The sequence below is a fragment of the Mandrillus leucophaeus genome, unplaced genomic scaffold, assembly GCF_000951045.1.
Source record: "Mandrillus leucophaeus isolate KB7577 unplaced genomic scaffold, Mleu.le_1.0 Scaffold8, whole genome shotgun sequence".
NCBI classification, from domain to species: domain Eukaryota; kingdom Metazoa; phylum Chordata; class Mammalia; order Primates; family Cercopithecidae; genus Mandrillus; species Mandrillus leucophaeus.
The window spans coordinates 3,049,210-3,059,542 of record NW_012108696.1 but is presented as its reverse complement, the minus strand read 5'-3'; the positions used below and the strand labels follow the sequence as shown (position 1 = coordinate 3,059,542).

Below are 10,333 nucleotides of genomic sequence, written 5' to 3'. Positions count from 1 at the left end.
CCCTTGCTGGGCTCCCTAAGAAGGAAAGAAGGAAGGCGGGGGTCATGAACCTCCCTCCCTTGGCCCAGAGGGAAGGCCACCAAAGGCCCAGGCTGACAGACCTCCCCTGGGCATACAGACGCCCCTCAGCCCGTCCAGAGAGTCTTCTAGACTCCATCCCTCCACCCCCAGAGATTCCCGCCTCCTACAGGAAGCCCTCCTGCTTTGACAAGCCCTCAGACCTCACCCTGCTCTTAGGAGGCCTCTTCCAGCTTCATCAGCAAAGCCTGCAGGGTCCATATGCCCAGGGCTGGCTCGATCCCCTCCCCGGGGCAGAGTGCAGAGGCCTGGCTTATGGCCCCGGCCCAGCTTCCCTGGGGCCCCCTGGCCCCCCACGACCGCCTTGTGACATTCACCTGGTTCTCTCTGCTTCCCTTACAGAAAGCACTCCGATTCGAGGTAAGAGGCTCCTCACTCACCCAGCCACTCACGCTCTCTCTCGCTGCCCACTCAGCCCCTCAGGCTCCACTGGGGCTGTCCCCAGGCCCGCTTCCATGCGTGTCCACCCTGCCACCACCCTCGTTCCACCCAGTGTTAGTCTGGTCTCTGCGTCTGTGTCTGTGTCTGTGGCCGGGGGGCCTGAATGTGGCCGAGGTGACTCCTCAGGTCACCTGACTGTGGAAGGCCAGGGGGCTCTCTCCCCCTCTGGGAAGGACCCTACCTGGCAAGACCCCCAGAGTGCTGGGAGCCCCATGTTGTTTAGCCACCTCTGAAATGAGCAGTGCAGGCCGGGCGCAGTGGCTCATGCCTGTAATCCCAACACTGGGAGGCCGAGGCAGGTGAATCATCTGAGGTCAGAAATTCAAGACCAGCCTGGGCAGCATGGTCAAACCCTATCTCTACAAAAAACACGAAAATTAGCTGGGCGTGGTGGTGGGCGCCTGTAATCCCAGCTACTCGGGAGGCTGAGGCAGGAGAATCGCTTGAACCCAGGAAGCAGAGGTTGCAGTGAGCCACCAGGATCACGCCATTGCACTCCAGCCTGGGTGACAGAGAGAGACTCTGTCTCAAAAAAAGAAAAAAAAAAAAAAAAAAGCAAAGTGGGCCTTCCAGCTCCACAGTTCTTTCTGATCTGGAGGGTCTAACCCAAGGACACATAGAGACACGCGCTCTCAGGTCAGTCTGCTCCATCCGTTATCCCCCACCCAACTGCTGCCTCAGAGAAGAGCCAAGAGAAGGCCTGAGTGGGAACCCTGGGGAAGAATCAGTGTCCAGCCCTACCTTTGCTACAAATGCTGTGTGACCTAGAGCAGTCTCCTGACCCTCTCTGGGCCTCCTTAGTGATGGAGATACTGCCTGCTTCCCAGAACCTCGAGGTCAAAGAAGAATAGGCAGTGTTCTATGGGGGCAGAGTCTTTATCCATGACCTCCAGAGAGAATCCCCCCATCTGTGGGTGCATGTCATTTCTGTGGGATAATCACAAACAAGACTGGAAAACTCAGTCTGGATGTTTGGATCCTTGGTGCCGTAGGCTCTGATTGAAGCCTGTGATTCAAACACATTTGCGGATATTCACTCATCTTCATTTACTCATGGTCGACAGGCACTTGGGTCCAGGCCTGTGATTCAAACATACTTAGATATGTTACACTAAGTTTTATTTACTTATGAGAATAAGGACTTTGATCCAGGCCTGTGATTACAAACATACGTGGGGAAACTTTTGCCTTAGTTTTTATTTTTGGGCACTCAAGTTTTTATCAAGGCCTGTAATTTAAGACATACTCAGCTTCATTTACTTGTGAAAATGAGCGACTTGTTTCAGGCATGTGGTTTCAGATATCTTTAGGGAAATCTTGGCCTCGTTTTCATTTACTCATGGGCACAGTAGTGTTTGATCAAGGCCTGTGATTTCAGATATTCTTGAGAAGGTTCATTCATTTTTATATGTTCATTGGAAGTGAAGTCTTTGATTTGGGCCTGTGATTTCAAATGTATTGAGGGGAAATCAGTTCTATTTTCATCTACTCATGAACACCAAGACCTTGGATTTTTGCCTGTGATATTTAAATTTTAAATATGCCTGTGATTTGAAAAATTGCCGTCTTCTTTATATCTGTATTTACTCATGACCAACAAATTCTTTGATCCAGGCTTGGAGCATTTTAGCCTCAACTTTACTTGTGAGTATAAGAGGCTTTCAATCAGACCCCTGATTTCAAACACGTTTGAAAATTTAATCTAATCCTTGTGTACCTATGAGCATCATAGAATTGGGTCTAGGACCATAATTTTAAACACACTCGACGAAGTCCATTCAATTACTCATGAGCACCAGGATATTGACTTCAGGCCTGTGATTTTAAATACAAGCAGGCAAATTCAGACTTTTACTTCGACGACTCAAAATACTTGGGGAAATTCTGACTTCTTTTCAATCAACTTCAGGCCAGAAGGCTTGGATCCAGATCCATGGCTTTGATTTCAAACATACCTGATACACACCAGCCTCAACGTTTTTTACTTTAGCTACCTCAGGGTATAACCTAATCCTGAAATTTCAAACACGCCTGAAGAAGTACAACCCTGTCTCCATTTACTTACGGGCGTCGAGGACTTTGAGGACTAGGATTCCAAACACAATTGAGGAACCCAGACCCATGTTCATTTACTCATGGGCACTTAATGAAACAGAGCAACCACCGGCTCCCTGAATGTTCACATGATTTGTGGTGGGCCCCCTTAGGTCCCTGGATCTATCAAATGATGGTTATGAGTTGTGAATGCCAACCCACTCTTTCCTTCTGGCCGGGAGAGCATCATTTAGTGCTTTCTCAACCACACTTTTCTCCAGCTTTGTAATTCAGCTTGGCAGTCATGACGCAGCAGCCTCATGACCAGCTGCTTTTCCACTGCGAGTGGAGAATTTGCTGGGGAATCTGGTGTGTCCGGGCCCTGGTGGGGCTAGATGTGGGGGTGGAGGTCATACAAGGCCTGGCCGAGCTGGGGCTTCTCACCTCTTAGCTGCCTCTCTGGCCCAGCCAGAACAGGAGACAGGCCGGACAACACTCTGGTGGGACAGCTTTCCCCTGCTCACTCCTGGGCCCCCCTCTAACGGACCAAGCTTTCTCCCCTCTTCCCACAGGAGCCCTGCAGATTGAAAGCAGTGAGGAAACCGACCAGGGCAAATACGAGTGTGTGGCCACCAACAGCGCCGGCGTGCGCTACTCCTCACCTGCCAACCTCTACGTGCGAGGTAGGGAACGCCGTGTCCAGGTCGAAGGCAGGGACCCGCCCCGTCCCATCCCCCTCCCTCCTCGGGCTCACCGCCTCCGGGCTCCCCCGTCCCCTGCACACCCAAGCAGGAAGGCCCCTCCCCGGTCGCGGTGGGACCTTGGCCGAGGCGCGGCGTCCCTCTCTGGGCCTCAGTTTCCTTACGTGTAGAATGGGGGCAGCTTAAATTCCCTTCCTCGTGCCTTGCAACAGATGCCCCGTGGGCAGCAGGGCTCTGGGGAGGCAGTGATGGTGGGGTAGGAAGGCGTGGGGCAGGGTGAGGGGGTGAGTCTTGGGCCTACAGGGCCAGGGGAGCCTGCAGGCCTCTGCCCCACCCCTCCCCACCCGCCTGCCCACCCGAGTTGGCTTCTGTGGTGTGTCGTGCCTTCCCGTGCTGTGTGCTGGCTTTGCTTCTCCTAACTTTGTGGCCTCGTAGCTCCCCGCTTCACTGCCCCCCCAATCCAGGGCCCTCAATCTAGAAGTTGGGGAGGGGTCTTCGAGGCTGCCCCCCCGCCCCCCACCGGCTGGTCCAGAGCCCGGTGCCTTCTGTCTCTTCCTAATGACTCTCGGAGAAGGACAGTCCAGGCCGTTGGGAGGCTGGGGCCACAGCGGGCACAGGCACCCAGGGGGCTTGGTAGTTGCACCAAGCTGGGGCAGGCACGGCACCCAGCGAAGCTTGTTGCTCTTGGTTTCCAATTCCCACTCAGTCATGCCCAGCAGCGTGGGGGCCTCGCCCCAGCACCTCCCCACTCCCCGGCCCCAAGGAAGCTTCCTTCCTTGTGGGTCCCTTGGTGCTGCCTCAGAGGTGCCAGGGGGCTCCCTTGCCCCCAGATTCCTCCGTTGGCCTCCTCTTATCTCGTGTGTTGGCTCTTGGGTCTTTTCAGAAGTTGTAGTCTTCCTCCTCCTCCTCCTCCTCCTCCTCCTCCTCCCTTTTTCACCTCCTAGTAGCTGTTTCTGATCAGATTTGTAGTAGAAACAGCTTCTGCCAGGATGCCAGGGCCCCATTCAATCCCCAGGGCTGCCCCAGTTAGCGCTGTATAATTGACTCGATCACATCCTTCTCTGGGCCTCAGTTTCCCCCATGCGAAGTGCCAAGCCCTAGTCATTCTCCATCCAGGAGGCCGTGTGGCTCATCCCCCGCCCACAGACCCTCACTCACCACCTTCGTCCTCACCATCCACAGCACCTGCTGGCCCTGAAGTGACTCCTTGGTCCTGGACCTGGGGTTTTGCATTTTGTCTGTGAGGAGGAGGCCGCATGGAGGGGGAGGGGATGGGAATGTGGGTGTGTGGGCGGGTGGTGGGTAGGGGCACGTCTGATCCGCTGTCACGGCACCTCTGGTGAGTTGTAACGCGTTCGTGACTCCAACTGACTGGTCTTCACCTAACCTGCTTATTTCTCTGCCAACACCTGGGATGGGGGTTTGTAAATCCAGCAGGGCTCAAAAGAGTGTGGACAGCGGGTATGGGGCAGGGAGCTGGGTGGGGCCTTTAGTGAGGGTGCAAGAAGGGAGGGGGGCTTCTGTGTCCTCATCGCCCAGAGGTGGGGTCCCCAGCATGAGCCTCCATCCTCTTGGGGGCAGTCGAGGGGGTGAGGTTCCACTTCCCCATCTTTGCCTGGGTCTTAGATGCTCCAGAATCAAGCTTAGAAAAGAATGGAGAAAGGCAAATGTAGATCTTATATGTCAAGGGCAGAGTGGAAAAAAGACAAAAAGGTCATTGCTGTTCTTTTTATTTTTTAATTTTAATTTTTTTTTTTGGTTTAAAGAAAAAAAAAAAACAACAAACTATTGCAGCTTTTAGCCTTGGGAAGTCCTCTTTTTACTCTCTGTATCTCCCCTATTTTTTCTCTTCTTCCCATGTCATTGTGTTCCGCATCAAACCCCCTTTACATCCCTCAGAGCTTCGAGAAGGTTGGTGTGTTTTTTTCTTTTTTACTTTCTTTACCCACATTTTTACATTCTGAAAATGACACGCACACACACAAAACACATGTAGACACCACACGGACACACGCTGACACGCACACGAGAAAAATAGAAAAATGAACAACAATTTTAAAAGATGGAATATGAATCATAAGCACAAAGCAAACTAAACAAAAAAAAACCGCCAAGCGAGAGCAAAACCCAGAAAGACACGAAAATCTCAGCCGCGCCCAGCCCGGCCTAGGGCCGGCCGCACACATGCGATGCTTGCATTATGGTCGCCTCTGCATCCGTTGGTAATGTTGTTGCTAAGTTTTTTGCACTCCTCGTCGTCATGGTAACTTGGGCCTGATGCATGCTGGGAGAATGTAAAAATTTCTCTGCATGCTTCTCTTGTCGGTTTGGTTTGGTGAATTCCCAACGCCTTCTGTTGGAGTGTTTCTCGTCTTCCGTTCCGTTTTTCTCTTTTGGTTTTCTTTTTTCCTTTTTATTTATTTTTTCTTTTTTCTTTTTTTCTTTGGTTTTGTTTCGTTTTGGGGGGAAAAATCAAGTGGTTCTTTTTTCCCCTCCCATTCCCTTCACCTGGTCCTCTTCTCCCCCAAAGTGACTCGTCTTTGGTTCTGTCTTGTTTCTGTGCTCTTTGGTTTTGGTTTCTTGGGTTGAGCTGTTCTGTGGTTGTTCTCCAAATGCATTGTGATTTAAAAGCCAGTGTTCCTGTCCCAGCTATCATCCAGGAGGGCAGAAGGGATCCCACAGCTGGGATGCCAGGGCAGAAAGTGACCACTTAGGCACAAGGGCACAAGGGAGGTGGCACAGACAGATGGCAGGAGGTCAGAACATGGGTGGGATATTTGGAGAGAGCAGCCCAAATTTCCTGACCTCACTGGCCAGCCCCTCTTTCCCCAGAGGTAGTAACTCAGCTCCCTGCCTCCAGGCAGCCATGTTGGAAGGAAGCTTAAGCAGGCGAAGTATTCCCATCCTTCTGCCTCGGAATGAGACTGCCTCCTGCGCTCCCAAATAAGCCCAAACCCAGGCATTTGAAGTACTGCTGAATGTGCACTAGCATTTTGAGTTCTTACTCATTTTAGTGACGTATCCAAATATGGATTGTGGTCAGTTTTAAATGAGGGGAGAGGGCAATAACAGCACCATCTTCACAGGACTGTGCATACTTGGTATGTAATCGGCACTCGAAATGGCAGCTGCTGTGATGACTGTATGCATTCTGACTGGGTACCAATCCAGAAGTGCCCGTTAGGAGATGTAGCCTGACAGACTTTGGAAGAAAGACTTGGCCAGTTGTCTGACCTGGAACACTATGCTTCTGCCTCCCAGGCAGCACTAGCTGCTTCCCCCATCCCCTCTCAGACCCTGAGCCCAGTCACAGGTGTCTTTTGTCCAGCAACACAGCATGGTCACTTTCTGAGTACCTGAGCATCAGAGCTGTGGAATTCTGGAAACAGCCCAGGGGAACCTTGGACACAGCCTCTCCCCTGCTCTCTCTGCCTCCCCAACTCTCCCTCTGCTTCTCTTTCTCTTTTTCAGCTCTCTTTCTCTCTGTGTGTCTCTCACTCTTGCAAATCTTCAGAGATGCACACCCCCCCATCTTCTGCTCCCCTCCCCAAGAAAAGGCATGCCCTTGAGAGTCTTACTCCAACCTCCGAATAAAAAACACCCCCCAATAAAATATCCATGTAGATTTTTAACCACCAACCCAGCTGACTACCCAATTTAGACAATGTTGAGGACAGAAACCAGAGTTTGGTTTTCACCTTTTCCCCCTCTTGTCCCTCACCCACCTTCTCTAAACTTGCCAATTATTAAATCCTGGACCAAGTTGGCAAGAGGCCTTTAGATGCAATAAGATCTCCTTGTTAACCCAGCATGAGAGCTGCCAGGCTGACCCTCAGAGCAGTGCCAAACGATGGGAGAAAGGGGGCTCCCAGCCTCTTCACCAAAGCTAGGTCCTGGTGCATTGGAACTGAGTGAACAGAGGGTCTCTGAAGATCACTTGGACTTTCTGGGCACTACAGCCCAGAAAGTGATGAGAGCATAGGCTCTGGACTCTGGCAGACCTGGATTCCAGTCTTGTCTGTGCCCCTCCCTGGCTATGTGACCTTGAACTAGTCACTTGACCACTTGGAGTCCCCACTTCCTCATCTGAACAGTAGAGATCATAAATGAACTTCGATCACAGGTTAGTTGCAAGGATTTCATTGAACTCAGTGCTTGTCAAGTGCTCTATGTAACAAGCATTGCCAGTAGGATTGTTGTAAATAAAGGATTCAAGCAGATGATCTGGGCAAGTCACTTCCCTTCTTCGTGGGTCTTAGTTTCCCTGTTATGTACTTCACATGTCCACTGTTTGAATAAGATGGCATATGGGAAACTTTAAAAAATAATTGTAGGGCAGAAGCTAATTCATTTGCTCAGACCTCATTTTTCGCTAGTGCTTTCCTGAGCTCATCTCATGATCTCATTTTCTCCTGGCTCCAACCCCATCCCCATGAAATCAGCGGCCTCCCCAGAGCCATAGCTCTCATTTTCCCCACTGTCATTTCCTAGGAAGTTCTGTGGCCACAGAAAGGGAAAACAAAGGCCTATGTTAAGTGCAAGGCTACCCTTGCAGATAAGTACCAGCCCACCAGAAGAGATGAGCTACCTGGCATGCTCTGAAAGCTACAAGTATTTACATTGTTGCCAGAGCAGCCCATCACAGGAATTAATTGCAAAAAGGGGGAAAAATGTAACCTCTAATCTTTTACTTATTTTTTAAACTGACAGATCTCCAGCTTTGGCTGACTCTGGGTGGAACAGGGGGTAAAATATTCAGACTTGACCTTCTCCTCCTAAAATTTATCTCTGGGATCCAAAGGGCTGAAGTCAAAATTGTGTCCATTTTTAAAAAATACAGTTGGCAGCTCCACTCCCAGCTGTAGTTGAATTCTCCCTCCTCTAGCTTTTGACAAGGTGGGAAGATGATCAGATTATATTCTGCCTGAGTGTGAATGTTCTTTTCTGGTTCTTTAAAACTCTAAGCCTTTAGAGTATGAGTTAGTGGTTAAAGGTAGTGTCTTTACCACCTGGTCTAGCTACATAGCATTATTGAAACATGGTGCACAGGACCCATGTAAATGGTCCTCTGATGCCAGGGGAACTTGGAACAAGCTGGAGACATTAGGAGGAATTTTCTTCTTCTTTTTTTCTTTTCTTTTCTTTTTTTTTTTTTTTTTTTTGAAACGGAGTTTCATTCTTGTTGCTCAGGCTGAGTGCAATGATGCAATCTCTGCTCACTGCAACCTCCGCCTCCTGGGTTCAAGTGATTCTCCTGCCTCAGCCTCCCGAGTAGCTGGGATTACAGGTGCCCGCACCACACTTGGCTAATTTTTGTATTTTTAGTAGAGATGGGTTTCACCATGTTGGCCAGGCTGGTCTCAAACTCCTGACCTCAGGTGATTCACCCACCTCAGCCTCCCAAAGTGCTGGGATTACAGGCATGAGCCACCGCACCCTGCCAGTTGAGGAATGTTCTACCTTGAAGGGACTGAGGATATCTTCAAGGTTTTGGAAGAGACCAATGGGACTGGCATAATTTAACGCAGAGTCTCAAGTGCTGAGCTAAGAAACCAGTTCCTGATGTGTGACACCAGCCAGGCCTAGATTGCCCGATTTCCAGGTCCTCTTTTTCAGTATTTGTGACCCATCTCCAGGCTTTTTCAGATGAATCCATAGTATACAAATTTGTGGGGAAAAATTGTTTTTTAAATTAAATTTCCAATACCCAAGCCCTAAAATTGATGGATGTGAACCCCAGGTGTTCCCTTTACCTCCTGGCCCCCCAAAACAGGGACAGACACAGATATTGGGCTGGAACACCCCTCACCTCCTGTATCCCCAGAAAGGCTCGCATTGGGGTGTGTGGGCCAGCTCCCCAGTTCGTGCTTACTATACCTGGCCACGCCTCCCTACCCAAGGCCGCTGGCTTGATCCTAGGGGCAGGCAGTGTTAGATCAGGACCCAGACCTTCTCATCCCACCCTCATCACATGGGGGAGAGGGGACTCCAAGGGTGGGAAGGTAGGCTTCCCTCCATTTGGGCAGGGCGGGCGGCGAGGAGGGGGTCATTCTGCAGGAACACTGAGCTCTGAACACCTCTCGCCTGCTGCCTGCCTCACACCCTCTGCATTCGCTGTTTCCTCTGTTGGGGGAGGGGGTTTGTGAGGGGAATATTAGATTACACCTTGTCATTTGGAAAGCCCTGTGTCTCCGGCGGCCGCAGCGAGGTGGGGGGTGGTGAGGGAAGTCCATGGATTGGCCAGAACTGGGGGAAAAACAAAAAGACACGAGAGACAGAGAAAGCGGGCACCAAAAAAACAAAACAAAACAAAATGTAAAAAGTATCTAGAGCGCATCCAAACGTCCAGCTAAAAATACCAACAACTTGCCAAGGCCGCTGGTCAGCCCGTGGGCCACGGTGCCAGCCAGGTCCCTCCGGGCCTTGCACGTTACCTCAATGGCGGAGGGAGCTGGCGGTGGGAGCGGGGAGGCGGGAGGGAGGGAAGGAGGCACAGCCAAATGATGGAGAAGGGTAGCAGAAAATACGCAGGTGGGCTGAGGGGCGGTGCCCACCCTCCTTGGGCCACAGGCTGGAGTTCAAAGGAGAGGACAAGAAGTGGGCTATGGAATTAGGAATGTTTCCAACCCCTCCCTTCCCCCCCGACAGGTGTAATCTAAGCTTAAATAAACCCCCCGGAGGCTGCACAATTTCTTGGCATCTCTCCCCTGCCCTCTCCATCCGCATATTCATTTTGGAGTTTGGAGAAGTATCTAGAACCTTCTCCCACCCCAAAATGCCCAGCAGAGCCCCCCACCCCGTCCCCGCACCCCTTGGAGCTGCGGCTTGCTGAATCGTTGAGATGTCTGACACTGTCGGGGTTCCTTACCTAGTGCTTCAACCAGATCACCTCACTTTTGAGTTTCCTTCCCCCCTCCTTTACCCTCACCCCCCGCTCCCAACTCCCTTTTTCGGTTTTTGTGTTTCTGCCTCTTCCTGCCTGGGGGAGGGGTCGTCTCCTGGTTGCTTTGACGGTTTTTGAGTTGTTTTTCCATGTGAATCGGGGTTTGAAGCGACCACCCCCCCCACAACCTGCCACC

At 51.2% G+C, this 10,333-nt stretch overlaps 1 protein-coding gene across 1 annotated transcript in view; it reads left to right on the top strand.

The window, feature by feature from the left end:
• Positions 1 to 10,333, top strand: part of PTPRS (protein tyrosine phosphatase, receptor type, S) — a 92,610-nt gene that overhangs the window by 26,949 nt on the left and 55,328 nt on the right. Inside the window, exon 7 of the mRNA XM_011967475.1 lies at positions 3,126 to 3,236. Coding sequence (XP_011822865.1) covers positions 3,126 to 3,236 — 111 coding nt within the window. The remainder of the gene's footprint in view (positions 1 to 3,125; positions 3,237 to 10,333) is intronic.